This window comes from Mangifera indica, chromosome 8, assembly GCF_011075055.1.
Source record: "Mangifera indica cultivar Alphonso chromosome 8, CATAS_Mindica_2.1, whole genome shotgun sequence".
Taxonomy (NCBI): domain Eukaryota; kingdom Viridiplantae; phylum Streptophyta; class Magnoliopsida; order Sapindales; family Anacardiaceae; genus Mangifera; species Mangifera indica.
The window spans coordinates 1,822,910-1,839,313 of record NC_058144.1 but is presented as its reverse complement, the minus strand read 5'-3'; the positions used below and the strand labels follow the sequence as shown (position 1 = coordinate 1,839,313).

The following is a 16,404-nucleotide window of genomic DNA, read 5'->3' as shown; positions in this document are numbered from 1 at the left end:
TAATCATATAAAGGTCAAGGAATAGCAAGAGGAAGAGGAAGAGGTAACAATTCTAGACTAAATGAAAAGAGGTATGATAAGTTTAAAATTGAGTATTACAACTGTCATAATTATGATCATTATTCTTGGGAATGTTATTTTGCAACGACTCATGTTGAGGAACAAGTGAATGTTGTTGATGACAAACAAGAAGTTGAAAAACTCATTTTCTTGCTAACACTCAAAGATAACAAGAGAAAAGAAACAAAATGTTTGAAGGTAGATGTGAGAGATTTGTCTAAAGAAGAAGTTTCGATTAAGAGATATGGGGAAGTGCTTGCAAAGTTAAATCAAAAGAGGCAAGCACAACAAACAACGAAGAATTCAACATCAGAATTGAGTGAGAAATTCAATTGGTTAAAGACTATAAAGGATTTTAAAAGTCATCCTTATACTTATAAATACTCTAATGATTTTGTATTTGAGGCATAAATGAAAATTATAAGTTTTTCTTTCAAATAATTCTCTTTCACACAAAATCTCTCCCTTATAAAATTAGCTCTCCCCTCTAACACCTTTTTCAGTTAAGGCCTTGGTTGCTGCATTTTAAGAGTGTTCATACGCTGTGGTATTCTTAACCCTTCTTCGCCCAGCAATAGACTCTTCACAACCTTTGCAATCTCTTCTCTTCGCACGAGCCCATTTTCATCGGCTTCCGGTCTTAGTCCCACTTTTACGTCTTCACACAACATTAAAGCATTTAGCCTTTGATCTGCAAACAGAGGCCAAGTAATTAAAGGCACCCCATGTACTATACTTTCGAGTATCGAATTCCAGCCACAATGAGATAAGAAACCACCAGTTGAGCCATGGCTTAGGACTTCAATTTGTGGCTCCCAGGATGGAACAACTAGACCTTGTGCTTTAGTCCTTTCCAAGAACCCTTCTGTTAGAAATCTAAATGGTTCTGAGTTACTTTGGGCACTAAAATATGAGCCACTGGCTGATGAATTATAAGGACTTACCACCCATAAAAATTTTTGCTCACTCATTTCTAATCCTAAAGCTAATTCATTTAGTTGGAGTTGAGATAGAGTCCCACCACTACCAAATGAAACAAACAAAACGGAAACATTTGGCTGATCATCTAACCATTTTAGATAATCAGATTCATCAGTAATCCCACTGCTAGAACTGGATCGAATTAGAGGTCCGATCGGATAAACTTTTGGCTTACTTGGCTCTTGCAAAGCATTAATAATTTTTGCTCAATTTCCATGAAGCTATCCACAAGAATACCCTCAACTGAAAGCGATCGTTTTGTGTGGTGAAGAATCCATTTGTATCCATCGTTTTTTCTGTCTTGAAAAGTTTGAGGCAAATCTCTTGCATGAATTGGGACGCCGCAACCAGGTATTTTGACCGGTTCAGGCATGTCTCTGAACTCACCAGCATCCATCACATCAAGCTTTGGAACGGACAGAATCAACGACAAAGTGAATATGCTGAAGTGAAAAATACGTATGGTGATATATTGATTCATTGGCAACATCAATGGCACCTATGCTAAAAAAATCAACAAACAACGCCACAAGTCTAGCAGTTGAAAGCAGTGACCTGAGTGTGTCGCGGATGAAAGAGAGAGAGCGAGTCGCAGTAAGGGAAAGTTTTGCTTCGATGCTTACGTGGCTGGGTAAGTCATCGAGGGAAACAGGAGGAAGGAAAACATGATTTATGAAATCCGGGAGATTTTGAAGGGAGGATATGAGAGTTTTGGATGGAGGACCAGCTGTGGAGATGATGATTGTGAAGCAGAAGTTATGGTGGCGGACAATTTGCTTGGCCAACTCAATGAATGGGAGGACCTGGCCTATTCCTGGACTTGGTACTACGGCTATATGAGGCTTGACCTCTTCCATGGTAATTAATCTCTGTTCAATTGTGTTGGATTTTACTGAGGAGAAGAAGCAGAGTGATATTGTTCCCGGCTCGGGCCCAGATACGGAGAGTCTATGCAAGAACCAGTTCAATACTTGATTCGACAAGTAGACGTTCAAATTTTAATTCCTTTATTATTTATTATATTATCTAAATTCGTAAATTTGTTTATCTTTAATTTATATTTTTGCCAATCTAAAAGGAACATAATGCAATTGACCATTTTATTATGCTAAAAAACGACTTTTTTTTATTTATTATTTATTTATTTACAACTATTGAGGTCCAAACTAAATAACGCTTACTGATAACATTGACCATTTTATTTAAATAACCCATTAACCGTTCATTCACTCATTCAAACCGTTTCTTCTGTGTTTATTTTATTTTTTAACTTGAGAACAAACTCAGACTGTGACTTTGTAGAAGACCCTCCTTCAGTCAAGGCCTTGACTGCAGCATCCTTAAGAATGTTCATACGCTATCGCATTCTTAATCCTTCTTCGCCCTGCAATAGACGCTTCACAATCTTTGAAATCTCTTCTCTTCGCACGAGCCCGTTTTCATCAGCTTCCGGTCTCAGTCCCACTTTCAGGTCCTCACACAACATTAAAGCATTTAGCCTTTGTTCCGCAAACAGAGGCCAAGTAATGAAAGGCACCCCATGTACCACACTTTCGAGTGTCGAATTCCAGCCACAGTGAGATAAGAAACCACCAGTTGAGCGATGGCTTAGGACTTCAATTTGTGGCGCCCAGGATGGAACAACTAGACCCTGTGCTTTAGTCCTTTCCAAGAACCCTTCTGGTAGAAATCTAAATGGTTCTAAATTACTTTGGCCACTGAAATATGAGCCGTGGGCTGATGAATTATCAGGACTCCTTACCACCCATAAAAATTTTTGCCCACTCATTTCTAAACCGAAAGCTAATTCAGTCAGTTGGCTGTGAGATAGAGTCCCACCGCTACCAAATGAAACAAACAAAACGGAATCAGTTGGCTGATCATCTAACCATTTTAGACAATCAGATTCATCACTAATCCCGCTGCTAGAACTGGACCGAATTACAGGACCAACCAGATAAACTTTTGGCTTACCTGGCTCGTGCAAAGCATTAACAACTTCTGGTCCCATTTCCAGGAAGCTATTCACAAGAATACCCTCAACTGAAAGCAATCGTTTTGAGTGGTGAAGAATCCATTTGTATGCATCGTTTTTTCTGTCTTGAAACGGTCGAGGCAAATCTATTGCATGTACTGGGACTCTACAACCTGGTATTTTGACCGGTTCAGACATGTCTCTGAACTCACCAGTAACCGTCTTATCAAGCTTTGGAAGGGACAGAAATAACGACAAAGTGAAATGTGCTGATGTGAAAAATAAGTATGGTGATATATTAAATTCATTGGCAACATCAATGGCATCAGTGCTAAAAAAATCAACAAACAACGCCACAAGTCTAGCAGTTGAAGGCAGTGACCTGAGTGTGTTGCGGATGAAAGAAAGAGAGCGAGTCGTAGTAAGGGAAATTTTAGCTTGAATGGCTAAGTCGCTGGGTAAGTCATCGAAGGAAACAGGAGGAAGCAAAACATGATTTATGGAATCCGGGAGATTTTCAAGAGAGGATATGAGGGCTTTGGATGGAGGAGCAGCTGTGCAGATGATGATTGTGAAGCAGAAATTACGGTGGCGAACAATTTCCTTGGCCAACTCAATGAATGGGATGAGGTGGCCTAGTCCTGGACTTGGTACTACAGCTATATGAGGCTTTACTTCTTCCATGCTAATTAATCTCAGTTCAACGGTTTTAGATTTTTCGGAGGAGAAGAAGAAGAAGAGTGATATTTATACCGGCCCGGACAGAGATGTGGAGAGGAGAGTCTATGCACGCAAGAACCGGTGAAATAATTGATTAGCTGGGTTGGGATGGGTTAGGTTAGGTGGGAGTTGAAATTTTTTTAACGTTATTATCTGAATACGTAAGTGGTGACAGGGTTTATTTACTATTCTTTCTAAATGGGACTGGGGGAACGAACTACTTCTCACCCGTTATTCGTTCCATTCTACCGCGCTTTCCCATCATTTACATTAAATAGGAGAATTTTAGGTTTAAAATTCAAACTTGTTTTACACGGAATCATGGAGGTTGAAAACTATGTGTAAATGTTCCTGCTGGGGGATGATATCACACTTTGACTAGAAGGTGAAAATAACAGTTATCTATATATGGTGAAATAGTGCAACCATTTGTTCTATTGGATTGTTTCTAGGTGGGGAATATTCGATGGAAAAAAAATTATTAAGTATTGTTCGCACCCTTTTGAATTCAAAGTGAATCATTATATTACAATTATTTTGGTTATGTTAGTGAAACTTTGCCGTGGACTCAAAGAAAGTTGAGAGTTATCTATAGATGCCTGCTTTTATGTCATTGCTGATGCTTGTCTTCTAGATCTTCATGAACTTTGGATTTCTTCTGGAATTGCCTGAAACTTGTATTGTGTTTATTGCACTACAACGTGAATCCTTCTCCAACATTTTGATTCAAAAATATCTAGTTAGATTTACTGTTACAAATGCTCTTGATGATCAGAGGTCATTGGAAGATTGGCAGGGCAGTGAAAGTGAATAGAAGCAGTAGAGCTAGCAATAATTCAAAATAAAATTTTCTACTTATTCAATTAATGATTAATCTGTGCAACCACAATGATACGTAAACCCAAGAACATAATTAAACAACAACACAGAGTAAACAAGAAGTTAAATTCTAAGATTCTTCCACCTGAGCACCAAGTCAGAAAGCCTTTTTGTAGATGATCCTTCTTTACTCAAAGCCTTGGCTGCAGCCTCCTTTAGGCCATTCATTCGTTCGTGATTCTTCATTTCTTCTTCACTTGTCAAGAGATCCTTCACAACCTTTGCGATTTCATCTCTTCCAGTTCGCCCATTTTCATTTGCTTTAGATCTCAATGCTACTTTTTGATCTTCTGATAACATCACAGCGTTCAACTTCTGCTTAGCAAATAGAGGCCAGGCAATCAAAGGCATGCCATGCACAACTCTTTCAGGTATTGAATTCCGACCACAATGGCTGACGAAGCCTCCAGTTGAGCTATGCCCAAGTATTTCAATCTGTGTTGCCCAAGATGGCACTCCCAAGCCCGTCCTTTCTACAAACCCTTTTGGCAAGAAATAAATAAGGGTTTTTGTCACTTCGCATACTGATACATGAACCACTAGCAAACTTGTCATCTGGGCTTTTCACAACCCATAAAACTTTTTGCTCACTCATTTCCAAACCTAAGGCAAATTCAGTGAGAGCTGATCATAAGAGAGAGTTCCCCCACTACCAAACGAAACAAATAAAACAGAGTTACTCGGTTGGCTATCTAACCATTTAGGACAATCAGATCCACTAGTTTCATTACTCGAGCTGGACCTTATGAGGGGTCCAATCGGGTAAACAGGAGGTTTGCAAAGCGTCAATGAGGCTTACTCCAAAATCAACAAAATTATTTACCATAAAACCTTCTGCTAAATCAAACTGTTTCGTATTGTGAGGATACCATTTGTATGCATCACTTTTTCGGTTCTGAACCAGGTCGGGATAGTCTGACACATGAAACGGGACGCCAAATCCTGGTACATCAACAACCTGAGTGGGCATGTCTCTGTACTCGCAAGAAACATTCAGATCCATGCTTGGCAAGTTAAACAAAAGAAACGACAGTTGCAAAGGGGTTGATGTGAAAAATAGTTAACGGAGGGACAATAAATTCAAAAGCAACGTCAAAAGCATCTGTACCCAAATGATCTGTAACCAAGGCCACGGGTCTGATTGAAAAATATTATTGATGTAAATGTCATTATAATATAATTAAGGCCATAAGACTTAATTCCACCCACAAACTTTTATCCTCAAGATTTAAAAAGGGCAAATATTTGCACTTTTATTAAAATTTCTTTTAGGGTTAAGGTGGCCATTTAGTTAAAAATATTAAAAAACAAAATTATCACATATTTTTCTTTGTTAATTTAAAAAATAAACAATTTTTTTACTCAAAATTTAAAAAGTTATTTTTTCCCTTTTTAGGATTTATTTTTTTGTTCTCCTTTACTTCTCTAATAATCAGAATTTGTCAATCACCATATCGATGTTCTCTCCTATCTTTTGGAAGAGGATAAATTGTCAGCCAACCAAAAATTAACAAACGATTCATTAGCATAAATCTATGCATTTTTACCTGTAACCGTAACAAAAATTTTAATAGAAAAATAAGTTTTTAAGTTTTTAAAATTTTACAAATGGGAGTTTAAGATTATACCAAACCTTGGGTAGGAATATGTATTTTGGCCCTGGAATTAATGACATTTACATCACTAATATTGCAAACAAAAGAAAAGCACCGATTGGCATGATTTCAGAATGGAATCACACCAGTTTGGCGTATCTTAACGTCCCTGATGATAGTTAATTTAAATTAATTTATTATCTGTAATTAGAATTAAAACAAATAATGGGCCCAATTAGCGCACGCCAAAACCTTTTTTGGCAGAAATCAATGGGCAGGGCTTTTTTTTTTATCAAAGTGCAAGGAAAGTGTACCCTGTACTATTGCCAATCTAAAAGGAACATAATGCAATGAAATCCGAAATATAATGATAATTATTATGCTAAAAATCTTTAAAAAAATAAATTATGGGTATTTATTTTAAATATATACTTATTTATATTATTTTATATTTAATTTAAAATCATATGATTATATAATGAGATATATCAAATATATATTAACTTGTATATTAAAAAAGGGTTGGTATAATTTTTTTATTTTATTTTATAAACGTATACATTGCTAAAATAAATCATATTATTTAAGCGATCCATCAACCTGCCATTCAAATGGTTAATCATGACTTTATTTCATTTTTTAGCTTGAGAGCCAACTCTGACCGCGACTTCGTAGAAGATCCTTCTTCAGTCAAGGCCTTGGCTGCAGCATTCTTAAGAATGCTCATACGCTGTCGCATCTTTGGCCCTTGTTCGCCCTGGATTAGTCTCTTCACAACCTTCGCAATCTCTTCTCTTCCCACGAGCCCGTTTTCATCAGCTTCCGGTCTCATTCCCACTTTCAGGTAGTCACACAACATTAAAGCATTTAGCCTTTGTTCCGCAAACAGAGGCCAAGTAATGAAAGGCACCCCATGTACCACACTTTCGAGTGTCGAATTCCAGCCACAGTGAGATAAGAAACCACCAGTTGAGCGATGGCTTAGGACTTCAATTTGTGGCGCCCAGGATGGAACAACTAGGCCTTGTGCTTTAGTCCTTTCCAAGAACCCTTCTGGTAGAAATCCGAATGGTTCTAAGTTACTTTGGCCACTGAAATATGAGCCGTGGGCTGATGAATTATCAGGACTCCTTACTACCCATAAAAATTTTTGCCCACTCATTTCTAAACCGAAAGCTAATTCAATCAGTTGGCTGTGAGATAGAGTCCCACCGCTACCAAATGAAACAAACAAAACGGAATCAGTTGGCTGATCATCTAACCATTTTAGACAATCAGATTCATCACTAATCCCACTGCTAGAACTGGACCGAATTACAGGTCCAACCAGATAAACTTTCGGCTTACCTGGCTCTTGCAAAGCATTAACAACTTCTGGTCCCATTTCCAGGAAGCTATTCACAAGAATACCCTCAACTGAAAGCAATCGTTTTGAATGGTGAAGAAGCCATTTATATGCATCGTTTTTTCTGTCTTGAAACGGTCTAGGCAAATCTATTGCATGAATTGGGACGCTACAACCTGGTATTTTGACCGGTTCAGACATGTCTCTGAACTCGCCAGTAACCATCTCATCAAGCTTTGGAACGGACAGAATCAACGACAAAGTGAAATGTGCTGAAGTGAAAAATACGTATGGTGATATATTAAATTCATTGGCAAAATCAATGGCATCAGTGCTAAAAAAATCAACAAACAACGCCACAAGTCTAGCAGTTGAAAGCAGTGACCTGAGTGTGTCGCGGATGAAAGAAAGAGAGCGAGTCGTAGGAAGGGAAATTTTAGCTTGGATGGCTATGTCGCTGGGTAAGTCATCGAAGGAAACAGGAGGAAGGAAAACATGATTTATGGAATCTGGGAGATCTTCAAGGGAGGATATGAGGGCTTTGGATGGAGGACCAGATGTGCAGATGATGATCGTGAAGCAGAAATTATGGTGGCGAACAATTTGCTTGGCCAACTCAATGAATGGGATGAGGTGGCCTAGTCCTGGACTTGGTACTACGGCGATATGAGGCTTTACTTCTTCCATGCTAATTAATCTGAGTTCAATAATGTTGGATATACTATGGAGAAGAAGGCGACTAATATTTATCCAGGCCCGGACAGACACATGGAGAGTGTACGCAAGAACTTGTCCAGCAATTGATTAGTTGGGTTTGGTGGAATGTTGAAATTTTAATTATTTTATTATTTATTATAGGCTTGAAGGAATAAAGTTTTGGTATGGTTTTAAAATTATACTTAGGAAATTTAAAAAATTTAAAATTTTATTCATAAATTAATTTTTGTTTAAAATTTTAGTTAAAATTAAAGGTAAAATTGTTATTTATCAAAAAAATTTAAAAACTAAATTTTAATTTGTTTACCCCTCTCATTTTAAAAATCTCATAATTTTTTTTTTATCCAAAGTTTGATAAATCAATATTTTTTCTTTAAAATTTATAAATCATCATCGAAAACGATAAAATTTATCATCTCTGATTATATTGGCTCTCTCTCCTGACTTATTCCTTCCTGTCGATCAAACCTCAACCATCGACGAAACTAATTTTCTTATACGAAGACGTTCAACTTTATCTAATTATCTTTGTCTTAGGTAAAAATGATTTCATCTTTATTTGAGACGAAGACGATTATCGAAGATTTTAGACAATTACGTCATTTTAGTTTAAAACCTCTGACGGTTATCTTCATTTTCAATGAAGACAAAATCATCTTTGTTTGAGATGAAGATATTCTAACAAAGATGATTTGTCTTCATCAATGGTTGAGATTTAATCTGTAGAGAGAGTCAATTAGGCCAGAGATAGTGAACTTCGCTGTCTCTTTTGATAGTTTACAAATCCTAAAGAAAAATATTAATTTTTTAAATTTTAAATAAAAAAATTATAAAATTTTTAAACTAAAAAAAGAGGAGAATATAATAAAACTTTAATTTGAAATTTTTTTTTGGTTGAATGATAATTATTGAAATTTTGAAAAATTTTAATTATATAAGTATGAGTTTAAAAACATACTAAAATTTGGGTGAAAAATAGTGCTGTTGGCCTTTATTTTATTATCTTAATACGTAAGTGGTGACGGGGGTTAATATTCTTGATAAATAGGAGTGGGGGAGGCACTACTTCCCACGCTTTATTCGTCCACCCACACTTTTCCAACCTTTATCATTATTTTTAGTTTAAAATTCACGCAAAAGTTTTACACGGAATCATGGAGATTGAAAACTCAATTAAGCCACGTGGAAATATTTTTGCGTATACAATTTGGGAAGTGAAACAGAGTAGAGCTGCTGGCAATTAAGTTCAAAATGTTATAAAATTAATAAAGTAATTGACTTGCCAAAGTATTATTAAGCTAAAACACGGCAGAAGGAATAAAGAAACAAGAAGAAGCAGAAAGAAAGAAAGAAGAATTGTGTCTAGAATAATAGAGAAAAGGGGGGGTATATATAGCAGTTTGCCGCCTCCCCTTTTACCTAATACATTGACTAAAACCCATTTTATTTGCTTCTCCTGCGTCACCTTGCCATTTTCTTCTTGCTCTAATAAATGAATTCCCACTGCCGTTTTTGACTTACTTTGGTGGAAAGTCACCTGGCTTTGTAACACTCCCCCTTGCATTTCTACCACTTACAGATAATTATATTAACCTTGTTAAGGAAAAACCCAGTGGGATAAAAACCAAAGCAAAGAAACATAATTATTAAATGTCCTGTAAGTTGGCGTTGGACGTGCTTAAACTGCCTCATTAAAAACCTTACTAGGAAAACCCAGTGGGACAAAACCTAGTGAAGGGAAAAAGAGTATAGTGCACCTTTTGTCCAATACTTCAAAATTTTGCCTGATGAATGCTCCCCCTAATGAACGCTCCCCCTCTTTGTAGTAGGATTAACTTGGTTGCTTGTTGAGCCGCCGCATACCGATATTATACACTAACTTCTCAAATGTTGATGTCGGTAGTGTCTTAGTGAACAAATCTGTAAGATTTTCACTAGATCTGATTTGTTTGACATCAATCTTTTTACTCTGCTGGAGCTCATGAGTGTAAAAGAACTTCGGTGAGATATGTTTGGTTCTGTCTCCTTTGATGTACCCACCTCTAATTTGGGCTATACATGTTGCATTGTCTTCATATAATATGGAAGGAGTGTCTGTTGTAGAAGGAAGACTGCATGCATTCCGGATATGATGGATGACAGACCGTAACCATATACATTCTCGGCTGGCTTCATGGAGAGCTAAAATTTCGGAATTATTTGAAGAAGTTACAACCAAGGTCTGCTTGGTGGAGCGTCATGATATAGCTGTGTCATTATAAGTGAAAATATATCCCGTTTGTGAACGGGCCTTATGAGAGTCAGAAAGATAACCAGCATCTGCATATCCAACCAAATTAGGATTTTTAGGGGATTTGGCATAATAGAATAATCCCAAATCTCTAGTCCCACATAGGTAACGGAGTATATGCTTGATTCCGTTCCAGTGACGACGGGTTGGTGCAAAGCTAAATCGGACCAATAAATTAACTGCGAATGATATATCCGATCTCATGCATTGGGCCAAATATAATAAGGCTCCAATGGCATTAAGATATGGTACTTCATGACCAAGTATCTTTTCATCTTCTTCTTTAGGACGAAATGGATCCTTTTTTGGATCAAGAGACCGAACAACCATTGGGGTGCTCAAAGGATAAGCTTTATCCATATTAAAGCGTTTTAATAATTTTTCAATATACGTTGCTTGATGGATAAGTATTTCATTTGAATTGTGCTCGATCTGCAGGCCGAGACAATATTTTGTTTTCCCCAAATCCTTCATTTCAAATTCTTTTTTCAGATATTCAGCAGTTTTTGAGAGCTCTTCAGGAGTCCCAATTAAATTCATGTCATCAACATAAACTGCTACAATAGCAAATCCCGATTCTGACCTTCTGATAAAGACACATAGGCATATAGGGTCATTCACATAACCCTCTTTTTTCAAATATTCACTAAGGCGATTGTACCACATACGTCCGGATTGTTTTAATCTGTACAATGATCGTTGTAATTTAATTGAGTATACGCCTCTTGAATTGACACTTTTTGCTTCAGGCAATTTGTATCCTTCAGGGAGTTTCATGTAAATTTCAATGTCCAAATTTCCATATAAATAAGCAGTAACTACGTCCATTAGATGCATATCCAGTCCTTCAAAGACTGTTAAACTGATTAAATATTTGAATGTAATTATATCCATCACAGGTGCATATGTTTCATCAAAGTCTATACCGGGCCTTTGGGAAAAACCTTGGGCTACAAGCCTGGCTTTATATCTAGCAATTTCATTTTTCTCATTTCTTTTTCTCACAAAAACCCATTTATATCCAACGGGTTATACGTCTTCAGGTGTTGGAACTACAGACCCAAACACTTGACGTTTTGCTAGAGAAGCTAATTCTGTTTGAATTGCTTCTTCCTATTTAGGCCAATCATGTCTTTATTTGCACTCAGTCATAGTACGTGGCTCAAAATCATCATCATTCAGAATTTCAGTAGCTACTGCAAATGAGAATATATCATCAATTATAATTGTTTCACGATTCCACATTTTTTGTGTATGAACATAATTTAAAGATATTTCAATATTCTCATTTTCTTGTTCTTCAGGATTTTGTATCACTTCAGGGGTTTGTGCCACTTCAGGGGCTTGTGCCACTTCAGGGGCTTGTGCCACTTCAGGAGCTTGAGTCTCTTCAGGGACTATAACCTCTTCTGGAGGAATATTTGTTTGATTATTTGCCTTTCTTTTTCGAGGAACAGTGTCCTTCGATCCAACAGGTCTACCACGCTTCCGGCGTGAGGTAGATAGATCAGTCACGACTCGAATGGACTGTTCAGCAGTCACATTGATTCTTGCTAGTGTATTAGCAGCTGGAACATGTGATCTTGTCACTTTTGCTGTATCAACAAAGGCATCAGGCATTTGGTTAGCAATAATTTGTAATCGCACTATCCTTTGCACTTCAGTTTCACTTTGGGATGTGTGAGGATCTAAATGAGACATGGTAGGTACATACCAAGTAAGTTCATGCCTAACTTCAAGAGGCATTTTCTTTTCCCCTAAAGATGGGAAAGTTGTCTCATCAAAGTGACAATTTGTAAATCGTGCAGTAAAAAGATCACCTGTTAATGGTTCTAGATACCTGATAATAGATGGTGAATTATATCCAACATATATTCCCAAACGACGTTGGGGTCCCATTTTTGTGTGTTGAGGGGACGCAATAGGGACATATATAGCACAACCAAATATTCTCAAATGAGATACATTAGGTTGGTAACCAAAAACCAATTATAGGGAAGAATATTGATGATAAGAAGAAGGTCGCAAGCGAATTAACGCTGCAGCATGTAATATAGCATGTCCCCACATAGAAGTAGGTAATTGACTTTTTAATAATAAAGTACGTGCAATTACCTGGAGTCGTTTGATAAGAGACTCAGCTAATCCATTCTGTGTGTGGACATGCGGGACTGGATGTTCAACCTCAATCCCCATAGACATGCAATAATCATCAAATATTTTGGATGTAAATTCACCAGCATTATCAAGCCGTATTGACTTGATCGAATAATCTACGAAATGTGCCCTTAATTTGATAATTTGTGCTAACAGTTTAGCAAATGCAACATTTCGAGTAGGCAATAAACAAATATGAGACCATCGTACAGATGCATCAATTAAGACCATAAAATAACAAAATGGCCCATTTGGTGGGTGAATGGGTCCACATATATCCCTTTGAATTCTTTGCAGAAATGATGGGGATTCACCTCCAAGTTTGGAGGGGGATGGTCTTATTACTAATTTGCCTTGAGAACAGGCGGTGCAGAATTGTTCACTAGACAATAAAATTTTATGATTCTGTAATGTATGTCCATGTGAATTTTCAACAATCCTACGCATCATTGTAGATCCTGGGTGGCCTAAACGATCATGCCAAAACATAAATGCTTTTGGATCAACGAACTTCTGGTTCGATACTGCGTAGGTCTCAATTGCCTTTATGATTGTATAATACAATCCAGATGATAAAACAGGCAATTTTTCTAGTATAAGCCTTCTTCCGGAGGCATTACTAGTTATACAGATGAATTCTGCACCATTTTCACTCATAGTTTCAAGATGATAACCATTTTTTCTTATATCTTTAAAACTTAGTAGATTTCTTCTAGATCTACTTGAATATAATGCATCATTGATGCTTAATTTGGTCTCATTATTTAACATAATTGTGGCTCTTCCGGAGCCTTCTATTAGATCAATTGATCCTGATATGGTGGTTACTTTAGCTTCAATTAATGCTAAAGATAAGAAAAATTTCTTTTCCTTAAGGATTGTGTGCGTTGTTGCACTGTCCACCAAACATATGTCTCCCACATCAGCTTTTGAAGTCAACGCTTCAATTTTGGAGTTCATTTCCTTTCATTTAAAAATTACGTTAGTTATAACGTACACAAAATATTGAAAGGAAGAAAACATGACAATAAAATACAAAATAATATGCATGACTCCAAAATAAATATATATGATGGATTAAAAATTTTGGGCATTTTATACTTATAATAACTATTTCTGGTAGTTGCGTTCACTTCAAGGAACGATGTATAACGAGAAAATATTAATTCAGAATTTCTTTTCTGATATTGCTACTACAGGAGCAAAAATAAAATGTGGGGAATATTTTATCTTCCACATTCAGGAAAAGATTCTGAATATTACAAATTTATACTAAATATAGAGTCATTGTATTCATATTTCGGCTTGCAATCCTTCAGGGATATGATGCCAAAAGATAATAGTCTCGTATTTGTCATTCTGGGATATTATATTTAGTTAGTTTTTCAAGGCTCACAAATTCTAGGTGGTGACTCATGTAAAAAGCTCATTTAATATTATCCATCCAATTTTAGGAACTTCAGGTTCAATTATTGTCATATTTACAAAACTTCTGGTTTTGTAAACAATATATATGAGTTAATCTTTGAAACTTCAGGTTCAAATATTATCTCATATGTACAAAATAGCTGATTTTGTAGGAGAAATATTGAAATTAATTTTGGAAGCTTCAGGTCCATATATTATCCCATATATACAAAACTTCTGGTTTTGTAATTCGTTTTCAGAATATTATAATACGTATTCTGATTATGGTTTTGGACTTCAAGTCCATATTTTTCACACTTTATGCAAACTTCAGGTTGCAAAAGTGATTTCATTATTAAAATAAAGACTTTGATGAAACTGGGGACTTTCGGCCCATATTTATGAAACTAGGTACTTCCGGCCCATAAACATCTATTCTCATGATTTTACAAACTTCAAGTTGTAAATCGTAAAACTCGGGACTTCGGGCCCATATATATGATTTTTTTCACGATTTTACAAACTTCAGGTTGTAAATTGGATATAAATAAAAATAGAGATTCAAATAAATATGCGAATAAATAAATATTCAAATAAATGGAATACAATAAAAATAAATATTTAAATAATATCAGGACTTCCGGTCCAAATTCTTGGTTTTGTAAACTTCAGGTTACATGTAATATTTATGACTTCAGGTCACAATTTTATAATTTCGTAAACGTCGGGTTACGAACGATATTCAGGATTTCAGATCCAGATTCATGATATTCAGGACTGCAGGTCCAGATTCATAATTTTGTAAACTTCAAGTTACAAATACGATTCAGAACTTCGGGTCCAGATTTATGATATTTCAGACTTCAGGTCTAAATTTATAATTTTGTAAACTTCATGTTATAAATAATATGCAGGACTTCAGGTCCAAATTCAAGAGTTTCAGGACTTCAGATCCAGATTTATAATTTTGTAAACTTCGGATTGTAAATATTGTATAATTATAAAGAAAAATTAAGCAGAAATATAACATAAATTAAAAGTTAACTGGGACATCACAACTGGGATATCCGTATTTATAATATTTAAGCAGCATAACAGCGTAATATAAAGATATAATATACCTGAGCTGATGATGCTGATAACGTGTTATAAAATTAATAAAGTAATTGACTTGGCAAAGTATTATTAAGTCAAAACACGGCAGAAGGAATAAAGAAACAAGAAGAAGCAGAAAGAAAGAAAGAAGAATTGTGTCTAGAATAATAGAGAAAAGGGGGGGTATATATAGTAGTTTGCCGCCTCCCCTTTTACCTAATACATCGACTAAAACCCATTTTATTTGCTTCTCCTGCGTCACCTTGCCATTTTCTTCTTGCTCTAATAAATGAATTCCCACTGCCTTTTTTGACTTACTTTGGTGGAAAGCCACCTGGCTTTGTAACACAAAAATAAATATTTCTATTTATTCAATTAATTATTAATCAGTGCAACCAACCACAATAATACGTAAACCCAAGAACATTATTAAGCAACAACACAGAGTAAACAAGAAGTCGAGTGAACTTGCAATTTTAATTAATTATTTATCACATTATTTCAATAGTAAGTGGTGACGGAGGTCAAAATTCTTATCGATAGAACTATGAACACATACTTTAGAGTAAATCAATGTTGAATTTTTTATTAATTGATTATTTATTTTATTATCTCAATACATAAGAGGTGATGAAAGTTGATACTCTTATCAAGTGATTTTGAGTTTAAACAACCAGTTATGTGGTTAAGTTGAACTGGAAATTGTAGAATGATATCACAGTTATGTGGTTAAGTTGATCAAGAAATTTATCTATAGATACGATGAAAAAGTGTAACCATTTTGTCTACTGGATTGCTTGTTGGTGGGGAAATTTGGATGGAGAAAAAATTAGTAAGTATTGTTAACCCTTTTGAAATTAAAAATGAATCATTATTTTACAATTATTTTGGTTATGAATGTCAACTCTTTGGTGTGAAATCTGAAACTTTGTCATGGACTCAAGAGAAAGATGCCTGCTTTTATGTGATTGCTGCTGCTTGTCCTGCAGATCTTCATGGACTTTGGATTTCTTCTGGAATTGGTTGAAACTAGTATTGTGTTTATTTATTGCAGTACTCCATGAATCCTTCTCCAACATATTGATTCAGAAATATCTTGTTAGATAATGCGCTTGATGATCAGAGGTCAATGGAAGATTGGCAGGGAAGTGAAAGTGAATAAAGGCAGCAGAGCTAGCAGTAA

The 16,404-nt window shown here is 35.9% G+C and overlaps 2 protein-coding genes and 2 pseudogenes across 2 annotated transcripts; all 4 read right to left on the bottom strand.

Annotated features, from left to right (window-relative positions):
* Positions 1–534: 534 nt before the first annotated feature.
* On the bottom strand, positions 535–1,935 carry LOC123223342 (annotated as a pseudogene).
* Positions 1,936–2,144: 209 nt separating this feature from the next.
* LOC123223251 (hydroquinone glucosyltransferase-like) lies at positions 2,145–3,796 on the bottom strand. The gene has a single exon (XM_044646381.1). It carries the CDS (start codon positions 3,698–3,700, stop codon positions 2,399–2,401), a length of 1,302 nt encoding a protein of 433 aa, XP_044502316.1. The 5' UTR covers positions 3,701–3,796; the 3' UTR covers positions 2,145–2,398.
* Positions 3,797–4,574: 778 nt separating this feature from the next.
* LOC123223341 lies at positions 4,575–5,660 on the bottom strand (annotated as a pseudogene).
* Positions 5,661–6,771: 1,111 nt separating this feature from the next.
* Positions 6,772–8,275, bottom strand: LOC123223248 (hydroquinone glucosyltransferase-like). Its single transcript, XM_044646379.1, has one exon. The coding sequence runs from the start codon at positions 8,240–8,242 to the stop codon at positions 6,830–6,832; it is 1,413 nt and encodes a 470-aa protein (XP_044502314.1). The 5' UTR covers positions 8,243–8,275; the 3' UTR covers positions 6,772–6,829.
* Between the last annotated feature and the right edge of the window lie 8,129 nt (positions 8,276–16,404).